This window comes from Mustela erminea, chromosome 15 (genome assembly GCF_009829155.1).
Source record: "Mustela erminea isolate mMusErm1 chromosome 15, mMusErm1.Pri, whole genome shotgun sequence".
Taxonomy (NCBI): domain Eukaryota; kingdom Metazoa; phylum Chordata; class Mammalia; order Carnivora; family Mustelidae; genus Mustela; species Mustela erminea.
In genome coordinates, this window is record NC_045628.1 from 46,202,617 (window position 1) to 46,230,120 (window position 27,504).

Genomic DNA, 27,504 nt, shown 5'->3' on the forward strand with positions numbered 1-27,504 from the left:
TCGATACTGTATTTTTCATCCTCATGATTTGTTCATTCCATAACTGGAAGCCTGTATCTCCCACTCCCCTTCACCCATTTTGCCTGTGCTCCCAGCCCTCTCCCCTCTGACAGCCACCAGTGTGATCTCTTTATTTGCAGATCTCTTTCTGTCAATTTTCTGTTTTAATTAGACATATGTAAGCACTGTGATGACCACCTAAGTTTACTATTTCATATATTCCCATACAGAATTGGTGTGATTACACTTAAAGAAGTCAGACTTTTTTTTGCTTCATGCAGTTCCTTTTCTGCTCACATGAACATTTCTGTAGGGATTGTAAAGTAGCAAAAAGATCAATGGACATCCTTCTTTGTCTTTTTCTCAGACCCGCATATCTGGGCACCCCACTTTCAGGTTAAGATTTTGAGAATGAGAAAAGCAATCCTGCCTTAAAAGCGATTACTAATGCATACATAAAAGGTGGGGTAGCCTCTGTTAGATATTTTCTTTTTCATGCAGTGGGTTTGGGTGTATGTGCTGAACATTGCAGTTTTTTTGTCCCTAAAGTCGAAACAGTTTCTCCCTAAACGTCCTTCCCTGCATAGAACTATGTAATGGCTGAATTGTGTAATGACAATCACAGAGGAAGAATTCACTCTCATTTCTTCAGATCTAAAGTGATTTATGAACTTGGCCTACAGGAAGCCTAACCCTGGCTGCTTAATTTTGACAGTGGTATTTTACCATCTGCCTTATTTTGGGGAAGATGGCCGTGGCTAAGATGTGGGCTCTGGCATCAGAGCACGTGGGGTGTTAGAACCATGGGCAAGTTACTTAACCTTACTGAGCCTGTTTTCTTTTAATAACACCATGTATTCCTTGGGGATGTTCCATATTGAAGATCAAATCACATAATGTACATGCACCCTCAAAACAAGTTAGCTATCCCCAAAGAATAGAAGTAATTTTTACCTTCACCATGTCATTATAACAGGATCAATATTTTAAGTATTGTGTCCCCTTTTTATTTTATGTTTCCACATAGACACTTTGAACTAAATAAATAGCTGTTTTTCATCAATAGTTCTGTGTTTAGATGATTTCTACAATTTTGTTCAAGTTATGTTTCATCCTGTTAAAGATCCATCATTCATGCTACTTGAGGACTTTAAGTTAATTTTTGGTTCATGCAGTTGAAATACACTGTGTAGTGAACAAATATAAAATCAGTTATAACTCATTTAATCTTGCTGCATGGATTGATCAAATACAATTTGTTCTTCTACTGAATACTGAGACTAAAGTAGTGATTTGCCAAACAAAAAGGAACTCATCCAATGAGGGGATATTTTTGGTATAAAATTTTCTTGGTAAAGAGGACAACCAGAACAAAACTGATTACTTAAGTCACACAAATTTGATGCTTGTCAACTTTAAATGTCATTCCTGATGACCATTGTATGGACTAACTAGCTGACCAATAGGAACTTCAAAGAACTACGCTTTTCCCTGTATGCTCCTTAAATCTCGTAGATTGACTCATGGTGTTATCAGACCAATGAAAAGCTTGTAAAAGTCCCATGGTTGGATGTTGAGCCCACTTGTGTAATTATTATAAGAAATATCTTCTCTCCTTGCTTGTTTTTGTGAGTTTACAGCATAAAAAAATGTCTTTAGTGGCAGTATTGTTTTCTGAGATCATACTGGGAGGTATAAAGCTCCAAACCTAGAACAAAACAAATATTTTAGCTGTAAGATGTTTTCTTTATATCCTTTAGCATCTGATTTTTTAAGGAATTAGACCTATTCCAGGGCTGAATATTTGGGGTTTACAACCTTGAAAATAATTCTGATAGGTTCTTCTAATCTTTACTTTTTAGACTTTTCACAGTGAAACGCAGCTAGACTAATCGACTTAAATTTTCTCTTTACTGATAGAATTTATTCTTACTATGCCTTACTAAGTGGGGTTATAAGTACATCTGATGACAGGTTCTATATGATTAAATGACTGGTAATTTGTACTTTCCTTTTACTTTTTAAATATTTTGTTCACTGAAATAATAATAGCAAAAGGTAAAGACTAGATTGTTCTAATAAAATGGTAAGGTCAACTGTTGATAGGCAGTGGAGGGAAAATAAATAAACTAATGCATAATAATAAATATATTAATCCATGTAGTTGAAAAGACAACATTAAAGTAGGAGACTACAAACAAAAATGAATAAAATAGCATCCTCTTTATACATCAGATATACTGGTCTACGTTTACTTAAGCCTACTTTTAATGTTATGTCTTAAACATTTCCAGGTTTACATGAAAATTGTAGGCCTTTAGCTGGGTGTTTTCCTTGAAGAGGTAATTAGCAGTAGCTCAAAACAAACAAAACTACCCTATCGCTAAGCCTCCCTTTAAGCACTACACTTCATGACTACCTTCTTGTGCCTAGCTGTGCCTTTCTTCAAGACTCACGATTGTGGGAAACCAGTATTTTTATACTACTTCAGAGCACAAATGAAGAAAACACATTTAATGGAAAATCCAGTTATACTTTGGGAAGCTATAATTGTGAATATTCCATACTTCTTCTATTAGAGAAGTTGTAGAATAGGTTGAACTATCTCATGTATTTGAGAATGTTGCAAAATGTGTGACAAAATCACCAACAAACTCATTGCGTAATTATATAGGTTCAATAATATTAAGTCTCTGATAGGCTTATAGGTAATTTGCTGTTTCATCTGAAACTGATTTTACCAAAAACAGCACCTTAAAGCTGAAATAGTTGAGTCATCAGCACCTGCACATTCTTGGGGACATTCTCAAAGGATAGTTTCCCATTTTCCTAAGTTTCATGGGCATGAAAAGTTCAACCAGTATTACCTTATATCGAATGTTAAGATGATGAATTGTTTGTGCCAGATTATAGTATTTGATGCTTTCCTATTCTCATTGACAGCATTTTTTTCATTGAATTTGGTAATATCAGAGAGTGTAATTAAATTTTTACTGTCATTCTAGATTCCTCTCTAAAGCATCTACTTACACTGTTGGAAATAGGGATTTCTAAGAATAACTCATTTTCTACAAGGTAGTTATTGTCCATTGTTTCTGGTTTTTTTAAACTTTTTTGTTTTTTTGTCTGTAGGGGAAATTTTGTATTTAGTTACAAAAGAAATCTTAGCGGAAAATGGGCAAATAGGTCACATAGGTTTTATATTCTTAAAGACTGTTGTGACTGGTGTTAATTATAAGAAAAATGATTTTTCTGTGTTTCAGTATAGGAATATGTACAGGAATACATATTTAAGGTTTTCTTAGTTAAAATATTTCCCATTTCTTCCTGAAAATGTGGTCATGGGGAATTTCTAGAAAGCAGTCATTTAGTATGTTTGACCTTGAGTCTTCTCAAAATTGAGTAAACTGCTAAAAAAGCATTTAATGGGAATGTGTTGGACTCCTGCGTGTTGTTTACTCTGAGAGAATTAGCCTGTGTTTTCATAGTACCCGATACCCATCCCTCTGGAAAGCATGCAGATTTAAATTTAAATAAGTTTGTCTAATCTTATTTTAGGGATCTGAGATAAAAATTAAATACTTAAGTAAGAAAAAAAACTTTTTGAGTTTAGTGAAAACTGAAGAGATCGCTGGTTTGCATAGTTTAAATATTCATTAATGTTGAAAGAAATATAACTCTGAACAAGAAGACATTTATAAACTTTTCAATGTTTTTTCATATAATAAGTTCTCCAGTCATTTTCAAAGTTAACAATATATATAGAATATTATCATATGTTGAAAATGTTGAGTTGGGTAGACAAAATTATTTAAATGGGCTAAGAGTCAGAAATGGAGTTGCAGTATGATTAAAAAGCGTCTGTGGAAGTCCACTTGTGTTTTGTATTCTCATTTTTATACTATAATTTTTCTCTTATAAAATAAGACAAATATATATTTTTTTAAGATTTTATTTATTTGACAGAGAGAGATCACAAGTAGGAAGAGAGGCAGGCAGAGAGAGAGAGAGAGGGAAGCAGGCTCCCTGCTGAGCGGAAAACCCAATGTGGGACTCGATCCCAGGACTCTGAGATCATGACCTGAGCCGAAGGCAGCGGCTAAACCCACTGAGCCACCCAGGCGCCCCTAAGACAAATATTTTTGACAAGAAAAAGTATGTTTGGAATATAAACCACTAAGCTTTTTGGAAGGAGGTGATACACACATAGATTTTTTAAATTTTAAATTTAAGAAATAAAGATCTATGTGTTGATCAGTCTTTTATAAAAACCTACTTATGAGAATTTTCTCACAATATAGTATAGACTCAAAGATCACTCCCACTACAATACAAGCTATTTTAAACCATGGCTGTCTTGTGAGAAAGTTGGGGAAATCTTTTAGGGCAAAGGGTTGTTTTTCATGAACATCTATCTCTCTGTTAAAGGAGCTCCCAAAGCAGGGATTGGCTAACCATTTAATGGGCCAGGTAATAAATACTTGCAAACCAGATGTTAAAAATTACTCAGCTCTGCAGTAGCAGTATAAAAGCCATCGTAAGTGGTATGTAAGTGACAGAGTGTGGCTATGTCCAATTCAGATATTTCTAGAAACTGCTGGCCAACTTGCAAGTGTATTTTGCTGACCCCTACTTTAAAGAATATATTTAAAGAGGCAACATTTTTTTTTCTTCAGAAAGAAAGAATTGAGAGACAAATTTCATATCTACTATGAAACTAAATATAAAGAAAGTATACAATAAAACAGTGTCTAACTTGTTTTGTAGAAAAGGGGGTTCAGAGCTTAACTCCTGGACAGAATTGTGAAATAAGTTGAACAGGTATTTGGAGTTCAGGTGTTTAATCTTTTCTGTATTCCCAGGGGGTCTCCCATCCAAGTACTAACCAGGCCCGACCCTGCTTAGCTTCCGAGATCAGACCAGATCGGGCGCGTTCAGGGTGGTATGGCCGTAGACTAATCTTTTCTGTATTGTTCAAAGGAGAAGAAGGGAGATAAAGCTATCAGTGAACTTTCAGGTCTTGTTAAATTAATTTGTGTGATAGAATTACAAGGATAACCAGTAAAAGGATAGATGTATCCAGTATACATTCCAAATCACAGGAGGAGAAATTGACCGAGAAAGACATACAAAGAAAATTAATAAGATGCATAAAGAAGAACCAAGAGAAGGATTAAAATAAAGTGGTAGAAACAAATATTTTATAAACCACAATAAAATTTTTAGAAGACTAAGATTGGATAAACAAAACCTATCCTTATGCTGTTTGAGACCTACCTATGACCCAGGTATGCAGAGAAGTTTGAAAGAACAGCTAATGAATACAATATTAGCCAAAAGAAAAAGGGAAACTATGTTGATAACAGACAAAATAGACTTAAGATAAGGGAATGTTACTTCATGATAGAAAGCTTAATTCATCAGAAAGATACAATTCAAAAATTGGCATGAGCATAATAACATAGCACCAAAAGAGACATGTAAAAATTTTTAATTTCTAGAGACTTGACAGATTTGGCATTATATTGGGGGAAACTTCAACAAAGTTCTCTAATTGATATAGCATTAAAGATATGGGAGATTTAAACAATTCAATTAATAGAGTTGATTTGATTAATATAGAGAGAACCCAACTCGACAATTAGGAGTACACTTCTCAGTCATAAGTGGCGCTTTTACCTAAGTAATCATGTACTAGAGACCATGAATGAAATCTTGATAGATTTCTAAGCTGCAGCTTTCTTCATTAACTACTATAATATGCAATTAGCGATCAAATTGGAAAAAGAATGAAATTTTAAAACCTCTGTCTTGAAAATTCTGAAATTATATGAAATAACTCATGTTAAGGAAGAAATCATAGAGAAAAATTAGTCCTGAACGATAGTGAGAATACTCCACGATTTATGGAATGCAGTGATAGTGGTATAAAAAAAATTGTACCCTAAGTGCTTATGTTAAAAGATTGGAATGGGACGCCTGGGTGGCTCAGTGGTTTAAGCCTCTGCCTTCAGCTTAGGTCATGATCTCAGGGTTCTGGGATCGAGCCCCACATCGGGCTCTCTGCTCAGCGGGGAGCCTGCTTCCCCCTCTCTCTCTGCCTGCTTTCTGCCTACGTGTGATCTCTCTCTGTCTATCAAATAAATAAATAAAAATCTTTAAAAAAAAAAAAAAGATTGGAATGACTGGGAAAAAAAAAAAAAAGTAAGCATCTGACCTCAGAAGTTAAAAAGGAATTGTATAATCCTAGGAAAAAATAAGGAAACAAAGGAATGAAGGAAAAAGGACTTAGAGAATTTTGAAAAGCAAAATTGTCATTATTTTGAAAAGACAATTAGGGGGCACTCAGATGGCTCAGTGAGTTAAGAATCTGCCTTTGGCTCAGATCAGGATCTCAAGGTCCTGGGATCCAGCCCCACCTGGGGCTCCCTGCTCAGGGGGGGTCTGTTCCCTCTCCCTTTGCTGCTCCCCTACTTGTATTTCTGAAAAGATTAATCAAGAAAAAGGAGCTATTGAGGATATAACAAGGATTATAATTACAGATACAGAAGATAGTAAAAAGAGGCGAGCATAATTTGTAGGTCAGTAATTTGTAGGCAAGTAAAATAGAATTAGGTTGATGAAATAGGTAGGTTCCTAGAAAAACTACTACATATTAAAACCACTTTAAAAGAAAAAGAAAGCTGGAATAAGCCTATAAGATGACTTCTTTAGAATCTTTGAACAAATTAAATTAATTAAACAAATTAAATACTTGGCTCAAAAAGTCTTAGTTTTGAGTTTTACCAAATTTATTGAAATGATTATTCTAAACTGATAGAATATAGATATCTATGCACAATGACCAAATGTTCAAAAAGAAAGTGCTTCATGTCCAAGTTGAGTTTATCCCAGAAATGAAAGTGTGGTTTAATATTAGACTATCCATTAATATAATTTACTGCATTAAGACTTCAAATAGATTGAGGAAAACATTTGATAAAATTCAACCCTTGTTCAGATTTTAAAACAAGAACAATAAACCAGTCAAACCCTCTACCCCTAAGTAGACTACTAGGGACAGAGTGAGCCTTCTTAGCCTAATAATAGGAATTTAGTTCCTACAGTATGATAAAACAAGAAATAAGAAATAGAAAATTTGATAACCAAGTAACCATTCTATATGGTTGTCTATTAATAATATGAAAAGGAAGCCACAAGAAAATTATTGGAAATAAATTTTTATCAATGGAATATATAAAATGTGCATTAGTTACAAAACATTAGAAATCATAATTTTTTTAAAGACACCATTTAAAAGAATGATAGAAAATACAGAGATTAAATCTAACATAAAATGTCTAAGACCTAAACGGAAAAAGTATAATTTTCAAAAGACTTTAAAAAGGCCTAAGTTAATGGACAGCCACATTATGTTTATAAATAGACTTCATATTGTAAAGATACCAATTTTATTTACATAAAACCTGCAGAGTCAGAGAAAATCCTTTTCAAAATCCTAATACGCCTTTCAAAAACTTAAGTAAGTTTTCTCTGCAAAACAGGTGACTGAGGAAAGGCTCAAGAAAAGGGAAAACAATTCTAAAGAAGAAAAATCAGGCATAAGCTATAATATTTTGGACAGAGTTACTGATGCAAACAGGGATATATTGGACCAGATGGACTGAAAAAGTCACCAACAATAGCACATATATGGCCACTTCAAATCCAGAAGAGATGACTTTGCCAATCAGTGGGCATAGAGTGGGTTAGTTGTGAAAGTTACAGTTCAACCTTTTTCCATAGGAAAAAGTAAATAGGTTCCTTACCTCACACCATTCAAAAACAGTGACTCCAGATAAAATAGCTACTAAAGTGTGAATAGGATTATTAAATTCTTAAGAAGAAAGTATAGAAGAATCTCTTTGTCTTTGAAGTAGGGAAGGATTTCTTAAATAAGTTATAAAAGGTGCTAGCAGTAAGAGAAAAAAGATATTTTTGACTACATTTAAGAACTTTTGTTTACTGAAGGACTACACAAGTAAATGAAGTATGACAGTTAAAATCCAAAATCTACTTACAAAATTAACTGACTAAAGATTATTATCCAGAATATTTAAAAAACTGCAAATTAAGAAAATGATAACCTAATAGAAAAGTGGGTAAAAGATACAATTGGCATTTCACAGAGTAGGAAATACAAATGTTTCATAAACATGTGAGAAGCAACTTCAGCTAATCAGTGACCATAGAAATACCAGTTAAAAGCACCATGTGATACTATTATAAGCTTGCCAAATAGAAGACTGATGATAACAATTTGGTTAGTATGTAGGCTATGATTATGCGCTGATGGTAGCTGTATCTTTTGGCACAACCATTTAGGAAACATTTTGACACCACATAGTAAAATGGAAGAGGATTCTCCTTTTATTCATCACCCAGCTCCACTCCTACCTGAGAGAGGAGTGGCTTTCAAACTATTTTGGTCATAATCCACACTGTCAAATAATATTTTACAAGGGGACCCAGCACTCCTTAGAACAAAAACAAAAAGCATCAACGAAGAATACTTATCCTTACTGCTTGTGTGTTACATTCTAAAACGTTCAGTTCTCTTTCACTTAAAGAAACTGTCAACAATTTGTAAACAGATTTAAGAACCACCTAATAGGATCTACCATTAAAAAACTTTTACACGGGGGCGCCTGGCTGGCTCAGTGGGTTAAGCCGCTGCCTTTGGCTCGGGTCACGATCTCAGGGTCCTGGGATCGAGCATCGGGCTCTCTGCTCAGCAGGGAGCCTGCTTCCTCCTCTCTCTCTGCCTGCCTCTCTGCCTACTTGTGATCTCTGTCTGTCAAGTAAATAAATGAAATCTTTAAAAAAAAAAAACAACAAACTTTTACACGTAGGTACAGGGAGACATGTGCAAAATTGCTGCTTTCAGCATTGTTCATCATAGCCAAAAACCCAAAGCAGTTCAAATCTCACCGATAGGTGAGTAAGTAATAAATTAATATTATAAGCAGTGAAAATGAGATCCTATTTATATCTAAAAATGTGAATGAATTCGAGAAATATGTTGAGTAGAGAAAGAAAGCCATAGAAATTTGTAAAAACGATGAAATTTTAAAAAAAATCTCAAAGATAATGTTTAGGAGAATAGTCACAGCTTATTACGTTCTGCTAGACCATTCTAAATTCTACAAACACACACATGCGCACACACGCACATGTGCTTATTGAAAGTCACTGGCTTCGGGTCATTTTGGTTTCTCTGGGACAAAAAGGTGTGATACTATAATGTATATTTAAACTTGTGGCAACGTTCTCATTATATTATGCAGAACACAAATTATGATGGGAAATAATTGTGCTTTCATTCTTTTGGAATACACACATGTATGTACACGTATTTGACATTTATCTCTGTTTGTATACACTTATTTATTAACTATGTGTTTTTATAGAGCTATTTTAGGGTCTCCTATTACCATAAAAAGCATGTGAGCCTTAGGAGCTCAGGTAAATTATTGATTATGACTTCGAAGTGAACAGTCAAAATGTGGCTGAAGTTTTAAAACCGTCTGTGGTCATTGCCAAGAGATCTTTCAGGCAGGAGCATTTGCCAGGCTATCTCAGGAACATTCTGCAAGCACCCAGAGAAGTTTTTTTTGGCACTGCATAACTGAAAGTACTTGGTACAGTTCAACTTATTTGCCAGTTGACTAAATAGAAAACCAGGTCGAGAATAAGGTAAACATCGCATAATGTATATAAACTCATCAAATCACTTAAGTTGCACACTCGAAACTAATGTAACTTTGTGTGTGAACTATACTAAAAATAAAAAATTAAAATGAGAGGATTAAAAAATTAATGTCCTAATTAAAAAAAAATTAAAAAAAAATTAATGTCCTATAGCTATCTTCATGTACAGCTCATAACTTATCATTCAAGCTTTGTATTTAGAGTGGAAGTAACCAAGAGGCAATTGTGTCTAGAAAAATGTGGTTCTCTAACTGTTCATCTTTTCTGTTTTCTGCTACTTTTGCTTTTCAACATTTAGAACAAAAGAAAATTCCCAATTACTGTTGGAACTGGGATATTACTTTCAGACTAAATACCTATTTCTATGCTGTCTGTTGGTATTTTTCCAGCCAAAATTCCTCTAGTAGTTATAATGTCAGAATAAGATATGTTTTAAATGAGATTGGCTTTTAAATGAAAATCAATAGTGCATTTTCCATAAAACAAAATAACTTTAAGAACTACTTCAGACCTTATTCCTTAAATGTAAACATTATTTTTATAGGTCTTAGGAAGTAATTTTGACTTTTTATTGCCCAGTGGAATACTAAAAGGGTGTGGCATTTATGTCTGGTAATAGGTTGTCTATTAAGGGTTCTCATTGAAATGCATCCAGTCATTAAAGTAGAAAATTTACACTGGAAAATTTTGTACTTTAATAAGTTTAATAGGTAAACTACATGAAATGTATTTTTTTTTTATTTATCGTAGTTTCCTCTTACTCATTTCCCTGAAGCAAGAAATACAGTTTTGATTTCTGAATAGTTATCCTTTTCTCTACCATAATCCAGTCTTCCCTGTCTCCCTTACCTATACACACATGGCTACCCATGTGCGTGTCTGTGCACACACGTATATATGCTTGTCTTTGAAACCACACTTGTCTTCTACTTTAATGCTCCCTTTTCTGACCTTTTTTGTGTTGATTTTTATAGCAGCCATTGTCTTAGAGTTGGTGCTGAACACACACTCCCGTACGTCTGAAGCTGCGTGGTGGAAAGCACATACCCTATAGGCAGCCTTCCTGTCCTGGCTCTTCCTACATTCATTATAATGAGCAACTCTTGAACCATTCTATGCCAAATAGAGAATGCAGAATCCATTTTGAGGATCGGAGGGATTGCATGGGAAAGCATCTATTACGACCGCTGGCATTTCTTAGCTTAGTAGTAATAGTGTTCATGTATGTCATGAACGGTGAGGAGTAGGAGAATTTAGCTTGTTAGCCTGCCATCGTTTCATGGATGTTGGCAAAAAACACAAGACTGGGGGTGCCTGGGTGGCTCAGTGGGTTAAAGCTTCTGCCTTTGGCTCAGGTTATGATCCCAGGGTCCTGGGATCTAGCCCCACATCAGGCTCTCTGCTCAGCAGGGAGCCTGCTTCCCTTTCTCTCTCTGCCTGCCCTGCACTCTGCCTACTTGTGATCTCTGTCTGTCAAATAAATAAATAAACTCTTTAAAAAAAAAAAAAAAAAACACAAGATTGTGGAGTCAAAGGATTTAGTACAGCGATAGCACTAGCCAGAGTCAATGGTTGTATAGATTCCTCAGTCTGTATTCCCATAGGGCAGTGTGAAGGCGGCCAGGTTTCATACCTATGTGCACAGTGGCTTGTATTACTGGAATGAAATCCTGGACTTAGGGAACCCAATCTTTTTTGAAGGGTAGTAAGATGTTTTGACCTTTGCCCCAGCTTTCCTACTGGTCACTGAACAAATCCATTTATTTAAGAGTGAGACCCTATCTCTGTCTTCCAAGACTGTTCATAATATAAGTATCTTTGAAAAGATCATTTGTAACAAAGGTTCTTCTTGTACCTTAGAGTGCTTGGTCTTGCACTCTCCTGCTTAAAAATCTCCAGTTATTTTCCAAGAAAATGCCACCTTCCTATCTTGGCTGGCACACCCTAAGTGATCAGGCTTCGATGTATCTCCTCACCTCCTCTTCTGTCATCACACTGGCATTATATCTTTCTCTCAAACCCACCAACAGCCTTTGCATTTGTACTTGCCCCAGGTTATCACCTAGTTAGCTGTTTAACATTGAAGATTCAGCATGAATCAAACATTGCCTCACTGCAATGTAACTTCCCAAGCATTCTATCACATCAATTTTTTTTTTTCATGGTAGAATATTTCTCAAACTCTTTTTATTTATTATCTATCTTTGCTTCTTGGTCCACCTTATCACACAGAATAAAAACTTGCTTTAGACCTATAGATACATCCATGCATATATTTGTCATATACACATATGACACATACATGTCGAGTGCTTTTCAGAATACCACTTACTACTCAGTGTCTTGGTATTTATTGCATGAAGGGATGGATGGATGAATTCGAATGGCCTGTACTCTAGGCTTTTTTTCCTCCTTTTTTCCCCATGTACTTTTCATCATTTTGGTCAACATTATTAAATTTTGCTATTTGATTTCTAATGAAGACCACACACTTTCTCTAGGTTTAACACAAACAAGATTATGACAGTAGAGAAATGAAAGTTCTCCCCCAAAATAACATAAGCCACCTACTTGTTAAAGTTTAGTTATATAGTTTTCTATTTAATACTATTAGTGATAAATGAACAGTTATATAGTCCATTTGAATCCCTTGGTACTGAGAACACAGTCTTTATCAGAGACTATAATATGTGCTATCCTGTTTGTTGGCACATAGAAAAGTCTTTGTCTACCTGTTAATTCATACTAATGCCAGGTGAAAGGGGTTTCTTGATCTGTACAAAACTTAGAAAATAAGAAATTAAACCACATATCTATTCAGGATCCTATAGTTCCCATGTTATTGGTTTTGAGAAGAAGTTAGCGGTCTAGCTTTGAAATGCCAAATATTCCTCTAGTCCTCCTATGACACTTGTCTTCATGTGAGAGAAATTGTTAAGTGATGGACTATAACCTGAAACAGTCATTACAAAATTTTAACTCTTTTCTGCCATTTCTTTGACTACTTTTCTGGTACTCGGTAGTTTACCTGAAGAAGATGTATGGAAGGCTCTAATACATTTGCTAGACCCTCTTTTGGAAATATATATAAGGAAGCAGTTTTGATTTGTAAATTAAATGATTTTTATTTTTAGTTTCTGTCTCCCTTCTCTTAGTTGATTCCACTAAGATGCAGGTGCTTCAAACATACGTTGTATTTATAGATCCATATTTAACAAGGGTTCCTGTGCTAATCTTTTAAAAGACCGTGTTACTAATATTAGATATAGCCATTATCTAAAAGATATTTAATCACAGTTCTACAGATTAATAATTTTTGAGGAATCGCCGATTTGAAAAATTGATCATTTTCCAAAATTTATTTGTAACAGCAAGCAAGAAAGGAGAACATCAAAAAAAGAGAGGCAGAGGAAAGGGAAAAACGTGCTCAAATAGCCAAAGAATTGGCAGAGAAAGAAAGACTTGAACGCCAACAAAAGAAAAAGCGCTTATTAGAAATGAAGACTGGTGAGTACTATCAGATTTGCTATTTGTACTGGTTATTAGCAATTTAATAAACTACTGTGAAAAAAGAAGGTGGGATCACCTATATGTACAGTTAAACTGTAGAACATTTCCCCCTTTAGTTTGCTCACATGTAGTGCTTTTATTCTAACTGGTCATTGATTGTAGATGACACTGGTCCCCTGGTCTATTCTTGTAGTCCCAGTATTTTCACACTGTTATCGAATTGTTATAGAACAACTTACAGAAAACTGGGAAATTCTACTGGACAAGTAACTTGTTTTTTTCAACAAAATACTCTAAGGGAGGGAAAAAGTGATGGAGGGAAATGTATTGATTAAAAGAGTCTTCAGAGACTTATCAACCAATTGCAATAAATGGAACCTACATATATTCTAATCTGAACGAGTATGGACAAAGGCAGTCTGAAAAATTTGAATCCTTTTTTTTTTTCTGTAGACATGACATTGTTGTCGTGAATATGTTATAAAGTATCTTTTAGAGACTTATCCTGAAATTTTACAAAAAAATTTTTTTTTGAGATTTCAATCAAAATAGTCTAGCATGACTAGGGAAATAGGCGGGTGTGTAGATGAAACAAGATTAGCTATAAATAATAATTGCTGAGCTTGTGTGGTGGGTGCTTGAAGGGAAGGGTGTGTTCACTATACTGTTTTCTCTACTTCTATATATTTTGAAATTTAATGAAAAGCTCTTGGAAAAAAATATAAAAATTACAGTTTTACAAAGGTATGTATGTATATATTTCAAAACTAGAAGATACCACTAACTTAGAAGCAAAAGAATTAAGCAAATTGTAGTTACATTTCATTCCCTCAAAATTCTGCCTCTTCCACCTCTAAGCCACTAAGGATTGCAGAGGCTTTAATTAAAATCCATCAACTTCACTGCTAAATTACCATAGTTTACAACTCAGGGCTGCAAATTCACCTAAAGTTTCCCCAGGGGTAGACAGAGATGCCTTTTTTGCCTTTTTTACTTTCACTTTTACAGACATATTTTATCTTTAATAAAGCAAACTGAGTACCTTAATGTATCACACATGTTTCTTCCAGGAGGGGAAAAAAAAAAAATCATCTAAGCACAGTTTCTTGTTTAAAAGAGTACACTTGAAATTCATGAAGTGTTCTCAAAAATATCTTAAAGTATTAACTAAAATGGAGAACAGAAGGGTTTAACCTTGATTTTAATGTTTCTGGAATCATTTTAAGATAATTGACTACTGCCTAATTTATCAGACATTCTTATATTTGAACACTGATTCATTTAGTATTGGCCAAAGTGTCATCTGGTTGAGCTGACAGCAAGAACAAGGGCTGTGCGATTTGCCCAGACCCTCTGGTCTGTCATATAGAGCTCTCTGCAATTCTCTGTTCTATCAACCCTGGAAAGTTAAGACCTGATAGGAAACAAAAATTTTTAATGAAATATTAAATCCAATGTCATCTCAATAATATTTTCATTTACATTTTCCTTCTCTTGAAGGCATTTTATTTTTAAGAATAACCAAGTTCATTCTGTTTTTCCCATTTAAAAATAATACTGTTGTGTTACAGAAAACACCTAAAAAGTAGTTGATCAAAAGACCATTACCCATAATCCTCCTATCCAAAAAATCCCTTTTACTATTTTGGCACATCCTTCTTTCAGTTTTAAAATTTTCTACCTTTCAATAATAGCTGTATGATAGTAGTGAATATGCTGTCTAGCATCTCACTGAACTTTCTGAATGTCTCCTGTTACTTTTGTGATTCTTAATTTGTAATTTGCAATACCTGTGTCATTGCATTCACTGGATATATCATATTGAATGTAATTTTCATTAGTCATAATGAGGTCACAGAACACAGCTATTGCCATCTTTTCAATGTGATACATTTATGCATAAATGGTTGACAAATATTCGTGATTCTTAGGATATGGATTAGAAAAGGATAGTTTAAGATTTTTGATGCATGTTGCCAAACTGATTTCCAAAGGCATTATTCTAATTTCACCAACTTTTCGTATTAGTTTATGAACATGCTTTGGTTGAATATTCTCATTTTTAAAGCTTTTTGTTAATTTAATAAAATAGAACGTTTTCTTTTATCTTAATTTACCTTTCTGTGAGTACTAATGAAGTTGGGCATTTTTTTTAAGTATTTATTAGTCCATTTGTATTTCATTCTTTGTGAATTGTGTTCTTAGTCTTTTTCTTATTGATTTATACACATTAGCTCATTGAGCATCAATATTTACCTTTTAAATATATTTTCTCACTTTGACTATCTATTTTTATATCCTTATATATAAAAATGTTTTATAATTTTTGCTTTTGTGATTTTTTCATCTTTAAATTTAGAAAGTTATCTTTACAGCAGCTTTGTATCATTTCAGTTTTTTTTCTAGCTTCAGTTATTCATAATACTATTCGCTCCACTTAATGGTAATTCTTAATCATTCATATACTAGGGTCCATTTCTGAAATTTACCAAAACTGTTCCAATACTTACCCACCAGTTATGGTTAATAATTGGTATTTGTATTGGTTTCACATAGGTAATTTTGTGTTGAGAACATTAGTTCTCTTTTCCTCCAATATAGTTAACATACAGTGTAATATTAGTTTCAGGTATACAATATAGTGATTCAACAGTTCTATGCAACACCCACCGCTCATCACAAAACGTGCACTCCTTAATCCCCATCACCCATGCCCTCACCCTGCTCCTCTCTGGCAGCCCATCAGTTTGTTTTCTATAGTTAGGAGTCTGTCTCTTGTTTTGCCTCTCGCTCTCTGTCTCTTTGCTCGCTTTTGTTGTTATTTCTTAAATTCACATGTAAGTGAAATCATTAGATATTCTCTTTCTCTGACGAATTTAACTTAGCATTACCCTGTCTAGCTCCATCCGTGTCATTGCCTATGGCAAGATTTTATGGCTGAGTAATATTCCATTGTGTGTGTGTGTGTGTGTGTGTGTATATATATATATATATATATATATATATATATATACACATACACGCCCCCTCTTGTTTATCCCTTCATCAATCGATAGACCCTTGAGAAACTTCCATAGTTTAGCTATGGAAATATGCTGCAATAAACACAGGGGTGTATGTATCCCTTTGTATTAGTGCTCTTGTATTTTTTGAATAATTACCAAACAGTGCAATTACTGATCAGATTATAAGGTAGTTCTATTTTTAACTTTTTGTGGATGCTCATACTGTTTTCTACAGAGGGTGTGACAGTTTGTGTTCCCAAGAGGACTGTACTTTCCTATACTTTATCGTTAAACTCAGTATGAATTTTTTAAATAATGGTTTCTCTGCATCTTTTGTGAATCCTCGAGCTTGTCTTATTTGACCTATTGAATTATCTTATAAAACTTTTATACTATATCTTCCCAAGCATGATCTGGGTCTCAAATAAGTGTAGGGTTCTCACTTGATAGACATTCCCCCCAAAACCTTAATATCCTAAGGTCCCTATATGCCAATATTTTGACATTTTGCAGGAGAGTGTTCTTCAAAAGATAGTCTGGGTAACATTAATTTATAGAGATGATATTAAATAAATACTTTAACACAATATATCTTTAGATATTCTATATTATGTGTGAATATTTTAATAGATTTACTCAGAAACTCATTTGATAGGAAAGAGAAATATCACGTAGGAAGCTACTTTTAAAAACATTTGGAATTTTTGGAAATCAGCTTTGAATTTCTTTTTTCTTCTATAGCCTATGGATTTTAAAAATCTAAGGATATATCCCAAATTTCAGAGCACCTAAACATAAATAGTACACATATGCAATCATCTTTTCCTTTCCATGTTAAATACAGAATATGCTTTTTGTCAAATCATGATTTTCATAACCTTTGGAGGCTTTATGAAATAGAAGTCAATAAAGTAGTATGTCTAATTAATGCTTAATTATGAAAATATTTTTTTTAAAGATTTTATTTATTTATTTGTCAGAGAGAGAGCGAGCGAGAGCGAGCACAGGCAGATAGAGTGGAAAGCAGAGTCAGAGGGAGAAGCAGGCTCCCTGCGGAGCAAGGAGTCCGATGTGGGACTCGATCCCAGGACGCTGGGATCATGACCTGAGCCAAAGGCAGCCGCCCAACCAACTGAGCCACCCAGGCGTCCCTAATTATGAAAATATTCTTATGCAAAATATCAGGTTTTGATACTCTTAACAGATACACTGGATTTCATGCATTTCCTATACTTGACAAATACTATCTTTAGTTAAAATATTGTATCACTATGGAAAGTATAAGTGCTATGGTTTTCCACTTCATTAGTATAGAGAAGAAATTTAATAGGTCACTTTTGTTTTATTTAACAAGAAATAGTTTTTGTATTTAAATGCTGTGATTACACTGATAGATAAGAATAAATACAGTCCCTGATGGAATGAAGTTTGTAATTCTAATGGGTCAACCAGAAAACCACATGTAAAAGATAATTTCAGATTGTAAACAGTTATCTAAACTAAAACAAGGTGGGACCACAAGACAGAGATGCTGGCGTGGAGGGTGGTGGTGACAAAATTTGGTCTTCAAGAACTAAGAGTACTACTAATTTATTTAAGAATACATACTAATTTAAAATATTGGTTCTAAAACTCCTTAGAAATTGATAGGAAAAATAACCAGGTTCATGTTCCTATCTTATACTATATACGCTAATATGGTTTATTTTTTAATACTGTGAGCTAAACCTCTGTCTTATTTTTCCTTGTGGATGTTCTATTTTAGTACAGAATGTCGTACAGCTTCAATCTTTGTGGAAGTTGTCAGCCTAGCTTTCCTAATCTTCAAAAAAAAATGTAGAAGGGCGAACCGTTGAATTTACATTAGTGCTTTGTCACCTCTCTATACCAGGAACTTTTTGTTTTATCTTATTTTTGTATGTAGGGCACGCAGCCCTGAATGATAGAGAGAGAGAAAAATGTTCACATAAACCCACAGGGAGCTTCCTTCCATATATTTTCATGACTTGAGTATTTTCACCATGCAAATAAGAACTGTGTTTTTTCACAGATGTACAAATTCTTGTATCACCACCTGAGGTAGTAGAGTAAATTAAATCCCTGCTCTTTCTTATCCACCATAAATCATTACTTGCCCTTGGCGAAAGAGCAGGTAACGATTTTCGAGTCTACTATTTATTATTGCTATCATTTCAGGATGTGACTTTTGTTAATAGAATGAAAATAAAAATAGACTAGTGGGCTAAATTTCCCTAAGAAGAAAAACGAAGCATTGAAAATCCTTTTGCACAGCAAAACTAAGAAAGCACAAAATCTCGTATTGTCATATTATAGCTTTAAGAGGTCATTTTTCTCATTTTTGTTTTCTTTAAAAATGATGAGCCTGGAGGTTTCTTAAGTATTCACACATCCAGTTTTGGTTATTTCTGTTGAATGATTTGTTATTACATTAAACAAGCAAAGATATTAACTACATTTTCGTGATGTCTTTTTTTTTAATCGGTATGTGAATTTTGAATACATGTTCAGAGGTTGGTATTTACATTTGAGTTATTTTAATTGAGAAGATACCCAAAGTATTAAACATGTGACAGAGAAACTAGTACGTATAGACACTAGCATGTATTTGTTTGAAGTGCACAGCTATCCTTATGTGTAATCATTTCTAGTAAGACAAATAGTAATAGCAATTTTATGTGATTATGTGCAAGTTTTTCGAGACTGCATTTCTGTTTCTTAATCATGGAAACAAAGAGGGCATTTGATAATAGAATTCAAATATTATGCTTTAAGACTTCCTGAGTATGTAAGTTGATTCACATAATTTTTAAATAGCACATCAGAATGGCCTTGAAATGGACCCAGTGTTGTATAATTATGTTTTGTGGGGGAAGTAAATAAGAGCTTATTTAATGGAGCAATAAAAACTATATGAGCAGCTCCTATATTTCAGTCTTTAGGTTACAATTTGTTTATTATTTATTAGACTTAAATGTCTCATTTGGTACAACTTCAGTCTATTAAATAAAGAGATAATTAGCTTTTAGAAATCTGTTGTTTACCCACATGGCCAAAACAGCTCCTTTGTTTTCCATTCTGCAATTTAGAATAACTAAGCAATTAGGCCTCCATTTTAGAGGAAATGCATATTACATAAATACTACTTGGGAATGTCTCTGCCAATCTCAACAGATAGGCAATTAATGTGTGTATTTGCTTTCATAAAGGCTTTGACAATTACCCTGTCCTCTGCAGATATCATAAAACTTAGATTATTTTCCATAATGGTGTATATTCTAGTTTTGTTCAATGGTGCTTTCAGCTTTCTAGCATTTTTGGAAATTGATCCATAGAAATAGGCCAATGGTTTTAATCATTTTCTCTATTTAGAAGACTAGAACAAATAAGACTGTACTCACTCTGATATATTCTTTTCTTACCTTTATCTTTTATTGGACAGTAATAGTAGCAACACCCACTTCTGCCACCACTTATTGATCACATGTTCTTTACCAGGATCTGTATGTCCATTATTGTGTGTAATGCTTACAGCAAACTTATGAAACTATTTTTATCAACATTGCTTAATGTCTTTGTATGTGGTCACAGATTTAGCAAGCACTGAAGCCAAGTTTTCTGACCAGAGGGCATATTTTTCAACTATTGTGCTATTATGCCTTTACCACTGATGATCTAACCATAGTGCAGAACAAAAGGGACCAAAATAAAATTTAGTGATTAATAACTAGCACTAGACTCTATACCTATATATGGAGGTTGAGAATTATCTTCTCTGGAAACCTTGAGTGTGAGGGACAGCTGTCTTTGGCATCATAGTCAATGGTTTTAAACTATAGATACCCTCTTCCTTTGTGTTGGAAGGTTTGAGGAGGATTGTCAAATTAGTAAGGCTTTTCTAGTCTGGTTCAGATTCCACTTTAATTCTTCTGATTGATGGGCACCTGGGTGCCTCAGTGGGTTAAGCCGCTGCCTTCGGCTCAGGTCATGATCTCAGGGCCCTGGGATCGAGTCCCGCATCGGGCTCCCTGCTCAGCGGGGAGCCTGCTTCCTCCTCCTCTCTGCCTGCCTCTCTGCCTACTTGTGATCTCTGTCTGTCAAATAAATAAATAAAATCTTTTAAAAAAAATTAATTCTTCTGATTGTTCAAGCATTGGTTTATCCCAGTGCCCAGAACCCTGAAGACACCATCAGCACCATTCTTCTGCTCTAGAAAATGTTTTTGTTTTGTTTTGTTTATGTTTTTTAATTAACATATAATGTATTTGTTTCAGGGGTACAGGTCTGTGATTCATCAGACTTACACAAGTCACAGCTCTCACCATAGCACATACACTCCCTAATGTCCATCACCCCACTCCCCTTCCCCCAACCCCCCTCCCCCCAGCAATCCTCAGTTTGTTTCCTGAGATTAAAAGTCTCTTATGTTTTGTCTCCCTCTTTTATTTCATCTTGTTTTATTTTTCCCTCCCTTCCCCTATGATCTTCTGTCTTGTTTCTCAAATTCCTCATATCAGTGAGATCATATGATAATTATCTTCCTCTGATCGACTTATTTTGCTCAGCATAATACCCTCTAGTTCCATCCATGTTGTTGCAAATGGCAAGATTTCGGGGGTTTTGATAGCTGCATAGTATTCCATTGCATATATACCACGACTTTATCCACAGAAAATGGTTTTTCAATGGTCTGAATAGTTCAGGGCCCAACTGAGTAGCCAAAGCTCAACAGTTCTGAAGCGGTGGTGTGGAAACGTCTGTATTACTGTCATTACGTGACCCAAGTTAGAAGAGAAAGAACCAGCAAATTCTGTTGTGTAGTCATTTGTGGAAGGGGCACAAATACCTTGGTGTGCTTTATTCAAGAACAAATACCCTTAGACACCCTTGCCCCTGTCACCAGCTCTACCATTTAACAATTTATTTGCCAATGGTATTAGGAGACTTATGCTCTATGAATAGTATCAAGGAGTCTCCAGTGGGAAATTTTTCCAAGAGTGTTGCTAATAGTTACTCAGTTTTCATTTGTGTGCAGGAATCTCTTTCACTGGAATAACAGTTTCAATGGGGAAAACTACTTCAGAGTTTAACCTTTGCACTAATACACGTCTTCTCTGTATAGCTGTGCAAGGCGCATTCACCATCCTCTGTCTCTTTACAAAAACCCTCTGAAAAGAAAAATAAGGAGAAGAGGCTCTCAGACTTCTTTAGCACAACATATCTTGAAATTTTGATTTTTTTTTTTTTTTTGGTAACTTTCTTGAGTTGTGTTACTCTTTTTGAAACATCTTCATGGTACATCCTCATACTAATTGACTTACTTACAGTATTTAAGAAACATTCTGAAAATGGTTTTCATCACCCTTCTGAGTATTCTCTTGTATTAGCTACATGCCAACTAGAAAATGACTCCAATTTGTTGTTGTCATTGTTTAAATTTGTTTTGTAATGCAAGATTAAATGTCAATTGTAAACTTGTTGGAGGGCAAAATAATTTCAGTCTTTATGGTGTCGCATGGGTTACTTCTAAGAATTTTACCAAAGAAAACTTTGTATCAATGTCACTTAACTTGTGACAGATTCACCCTGCTCATATTCAAGGGCAGAAATCCTACCTATCCATTGTTTTAATCTTAGTACCATGTGGAGAACATTTTAACTTTGACAACATAGGCTGCAATCACAGTGCATCTTTTGTGTGTGTGACATTGACTACTCCTTAGGTAACTGTCCCTCCCAACCCTTACTGAGAGGGTATATACTTTCCAAACTAGTGAACGGTTGTCGAGATGAGCTCCCGTGTGTCGCATTGCAAGTTATCAGGAGAATTAGTATTTGTATTTGAAATTATTTTTAATTTCAGAGATAGACTGTGAGTATTGTCTTACTTTCAGACATAACCACAGATCTCTTGGTTTTTTGAGAAACTTGTCCCATTTCTACTGCTTAAGGCATACTCTCTACACATCAGGTAAATGTCTGTTTCTAACAGTTACCCTGATAGACACAGCCTTCCTGAGAGAGCGACTTTTGAACTTGATTGGTGCCTGCATAGTGTCCAGTCCAGTGCTTCAAAAAAGAAAAAAAGATTTTATCACAGTTGCAGAAGAGGTGAAATATATGCTCCCCACCCCTTAAATCCTGTTACTTATTGGCACCAGTCAAAAAGCTAGTAACAACCAATCAGACAAAAAGGTAAAGGAAACTGGATTGCTTAGGTTTTGAGGCAGTTAAATGTACTCTGTGTCTCCAACCCCTTTGCAATCCAAAAATGCAAATTTGCCTCGAAAACCAGAAGTTTTTAAGTAACTTCAGTGTCCAAGCTCATTTGATGCCAGACCTGGCCTGAACTGACAGGAGGCCCCATCGAAGCAGAAATAATAATGAGTTTAATTAGAGGATGCTGCCCTAGGTTATTCTGGATGTGGTGTTTTTTCACACTGTAGACACCTTTTTGACCTTCATACAATCTGCGGAACAGATTCTAAAACATCTCACTGTAGAGTTTGTGGATATGTACTTCTCAGTGACTGCTCTCTGACTCCGTTGAACTGCTTATACTATTCACTCTTTCCCTCAGGCACACTCGTTCCTACTTCTCTGTGCTTATTTCTAGTGTCCTCTTTGCCGTAAATACCTTTCCTCTAATGTTTAACTGAATCTAACAAAATAGTGTTTGTTTTAAATCCAGCGTTCTCTAAAATGTCTTCTCTGAATATTCATCCTTGATGACAGTCTCTTTTTTGTAAACCATTATAGTCTTGCTACATAGCTTAATGTATGGAATATTTGGCTAAACTCATTTTATTTGCTTTAGTATTATGCTGTTAATCAGTGGTACATTTTTCAAGAACTTGGCCTTCAGCATTCTTTATCTCATAGGTCCTAGCATGTGGTGTGCACGTAGTAAATAATAAAAATGTCAAAGAGTTGGTAAAAATATAACCAGTCAAATGACATCTCTTCTGTTTTGTGTTCAGCTTAGCTTGTTGTTATTTATGTGTAAAGGAAAAATATAGATCAAACTACAGAACCTTGAGCCAAATTAGCCGGCTCCTGTTTTTATAAATAAAGTTTTATTAGAAGATAGCCGCACTTGTTCCTTCACATATTGTCTGTGACAGCCTTGGTGCCACAGGCGCAGAGTTGAGCAACTAGGATACAGACCATAGGTCCCACAAATTCTAAAATATTTGCTATCTTGTGCTTTACAGAAAAAGTTTACTAACTCCTGATATTGATTGATAATCTATAGAGACTATTCTCTGACTTTTATGCCAGAATGTAAAAAAACAAAAAACAACCTATTCCATCAACTTTTCTCTTGTCTCCCTGGAACCAAAAGTATGCATTTGCAAAATTACCAGTGTGTGTTAGAAAATAAGGATCTTGGGACACCTGAGTAGCTAGGTCAACTTAAGCATCTGCCTTTGTCTCAGGTCATGATCCTGGAGTCCCTGGATTGAGCCCCACATTGGGCTCCCTGCTCAGCAGGGAGTCTGCCCCCGCTGCCCCTCACCCCACTTGTACTCATTCATACTCTCTCAAATAAATAAAATCTTAAAAAGAAAATTGAGTATCTTATAGTTAAAAAATAATGTTAATTGTTAGGGAAAACTAAATCTTTCAGCACAGTAAAAGAATCATGTGATTTTTAGATTCTATTAATTTAAAATGAAAAGTTGTGCAGTTGAACTTTTGAAATGCTAGCAAGCATCTGGACTGCCAATTGTTCCAGTCACCAGTCCAGCACAACTATTGTGCTCTTATCCTTTTATCCCAGCTTATCGTCCCCAGTATTGCTGTACTATTGTTTGTGTATCTTTTGAGATGAAAATATCAATGTGTCAAAAGGTCGTAGGGGAAACCAGGTTTTTTATTTCTTTATTAATAGGCTGTCTCTTTTCTCTTCCTATTTTTGGTCATTTTGACATTAAATTCTTAAGGTTGAAGGAAATCCATTCAGTGTTGGTGAACTTGGTCATGAAGGTTGCTACCTCTAAAGTGATTATCTTGCCATTTTAAAAAAGGAACTCAGTAGTATTTGGCTTTTGATGATGGATAAATAAACTCTAGGGCAGATGGGGAAAATTAAGCAGAGAAATTGAATATTTATGTGTTACTTGAAAATGGTATAAATAAGCATTAGTTCTTAGATGAAATTAGACATTATTTTGTAATAGAATTTTAAAATATTGTTTCCTGGATAGCTTCCTTCCTCAGATATCCAATGTTCTTCAAGAAAATTAGAAGCAGCATAATATTAACAGAGTTAACATTGAGGGCAGTCTTAACACAAGCTTGGATGCCCCAAGGCAGGAAAAATTTGACAGACAAGTGTAATAACAGAAAACAGATGACTGACTGTTTCTGAAATGAGCAATTCTTGGGAGACCATTGCCTGGGTAGAATGAACTGTCTCTTAGAACTTCCACTTGTAATTATCATTAATGGTTAAAAGTGGCAGTAATTTCAGTACAGCACAATCATTTGAAGGCTTACTTTTAAACTTTTCGTTCTACCCATGCAATAACTCTTCTGAATCCGACATATATATATATATATATATATTTTTTTTTTTTTTTTGGTCAAATTATTGTTGAGTTAGAGGCTCCATCAGGAACTTTCAGGTGTTGTGTGAAGATTCAGGCCTGTAGAAGCTGGATAGTCTCTCTCCAAAGTCATCCTGACTTTGATGGCTCTGACTTGCCTGTAGTTTTAATATGCTAAACATGTGACAATTCCTTTTTTTCATGGCAAAGTAGCCCTCAAATGTCATAAAGTCAAGAAGATGGGCGAACAAAAGGGACTATCTTAATTCAGAAGCTAAGAATTAAGAGAAAGGCTGTCTTTTTATTGTAATTCAGGTATATTTTAGAAGCATTGACTCTGCTAGTGCTGAATTGCAATTATGATTTCTTGTTTCCAGTGTCTCGATGCTAATTAGATCGTATTATGTGAATAGAAGAGGTCTTTTTGTTTTGTTTTTGTTTCTGTTTTCCTTCGCCTTCATTTACTTTAATGTTTGTTATGGAACAATGTTGATCTTTCAAAAAAATGTAGTGCTTTTTGGTAGAGGCACTTGGTATTATTTCTTGAATGCATAGAGAGTTTTTATTAAATAAATATTAAGTTAGTCAATAAATAAATAAATCTAAATATTTTAATAGATTATCCCACCATTTTGCTGTGCATCTGTTGATTATACTATGATTTTAGCTTTGGTAGAGGAAAATATCATTTGCGGTAATTAGAAATACCGTTCATTCTTGCAAAAAAACCCTGTTGCTGCTCACTTTCCCCACAGACTGCAACCTTTTTAGGGACATTATCCATGGGATTCTCAAGGAACTTGGCCTGAGGAAACATGGCATTTGGGTTATACTGTGTTCTGATCGATTCCTGCATTTTGACACTCTTAAGACACACAGCATTGAGATCTGCATGGTATCTGTTGAGAGTGAATGTAAAATGTCTTAATGTTCTCTTTGGAGGCATAATGGAGAGTTTAAAAACTGTTCCTTCCCTACTTGGAAAATTAAGAGGGCTCAAATGATACTGAGCTTTGTTCAGAACTGTTCAGAACTGCTTTACTCATAGTGTGGGAAAGCTTGGGAAGGAGTACTGTTTTTCAAATCTTTCCACTCCCCCATGAGAAAAGTCCCATTTTATGTTTGGCACTGTCTTATTTCTAAAGCATCGCACTTGGGAGATAATAGAAGCGGAATACTAACGGACTTGCCATTCATCAGCTCTAAACTGGGAAAGGCAAGAAAGGAGAAATATCTCCAGCAGTGCTTAGCAATGTTAGAATGTTAGGAACCCTTAGAGATATAAAAATTTCCATCCGAGTATTACGGCTTTGCTAGGGAGCCCTGCTCCCATTTGAGTGCAGTTACTATCAAAAACAAATAAAACATCTTAAGAATTTGGTGTGTCCCTCCTAGAAACTCATCAGAGGCCTCTATGGAATAAAGTTTTAGCTTAATTCATTAATTAGATGATGTTCATCTTTTGTAAAATACGAGAAAAGAGGAAAGTGATTTAAACATTTACTATAGTTACTATACGTGATATTTCAGTTAATGTTCTAATTTGGCTGTAAAAGATTTGCTTCTTTCAACAGGAAAATCAAACACAACATAATTTCTCAATTAATCTTACAAAAATAAAACTCTTGTGTATAAAATTAACCATATTTTTAAAAAAGAACCTTTTAAAGTGAGCTGTTTATCTTTCCATAGCAGGTGTTTAATAAGCACTTTTAAAATATTTATGGAATTCACGTCTGTGGGGCGGAAGTTCCTCACTTGTACTACTCACCTGTATGTACTCTCTCTGAGATGACCACTTAGAGGTATATTTGGCTAAATCCTAGGACGAGATATGGCATCTGTCCGGTTTGTTGTATGTGTTCTTATAGTGTCGGTAACAGGTATTTCATAGTCAGGAGTGCAAATTCAGATATGCAAAGATGTAAGTAATAAATGAAATTTCATTTCTGACTCTGAAACACCTGCCTGCCTAATGGGAAACAACATAGTCATTTCTCTCTGATTATGTGTTTCAGCTCAGTAATGCCAGCGTCGGATTCAGTTATTCTTGTCTGAAATTTCATTCCGTGCTCTCTTCTCATTGTCCTTCTCTCTAAAACGGATGCCAAGCTTGAAAGCCAGCCTGTGGGCACTTCTTATGGCGTGCACTCTTCTTGATTGGGTTCTGTCTGGACCAAACCAGCCTCTTGACGTAATTTCTTGTGTCTTCTTTTAGTAAGGGTGAGGTCTCTTCTGCTCTTGAGTGGGAATCCAGGAGATTTCGCTTCTCTTAGACACCTCCTCTGCTCCCAGATAGTGGCAAGTCTAAGAGAGGTCTCCGAATTCTTCCCTTGGATTTATACTTTCTCTCTGCTCACTTCTTTTTCTCCCCAGCCAGTGCCCCTGGAAGTCACTGTGCTCCTCCCATGGCACTCATCTGTGGGGGCTGGAACCTTTCGCTTAGGTGTGTCCCCCAGCCACCTCTCAGGAGTGTGTGCTGCGCAGTGCGGCCTTGGACCTGCCACTTTCCCAGTGCCACAGGCTGGATGCAAGATGCTTCCGCTCTTGGATTCCACTCCCTGTGACTCCATGTGAAATCCTGCCCTGTGAGTCCCGATTCCTCCTGTAATGAGGAATGGTGTTCAGGGTTCCTACACTGCAGGAAACCTCCTCCCTTCCTAGTTTCT

General features: G+C 35.1%; 1 protein-coding gene and 1 pseudogene across 5 annotated transcripts in view; one reads left to right on the forward strand and one right to left on the reverse strand.

Annotated features, from left to right (window-relative positions):
- The window catches only part of DIAPH3 (diaphanous related formin 3), a 499,882-nt gene that overhangs the window by 323,744 nt on the left and 148,634 nt on the right, over window positions 1-27,504 (forward strand). For all 5 annotated transcript variants that reach the window (XM_032314557.1, XM_032314558.1, XM_032314559.1 and 2 more), the window contains one exon: window positions 13,122-13,257. In XM_032314557.1, coding sequence (XP_032170448.1) covers window positions 13,122-13,257 — 136 coding nt within the window. The remainder of the gene's footprint in view (window positions 1-13,121; window positions 13,258-27,504) is intronic.
- Window positions 4,838-4,956, reverse strand: LOC116574613 (annotated as a pseudogene).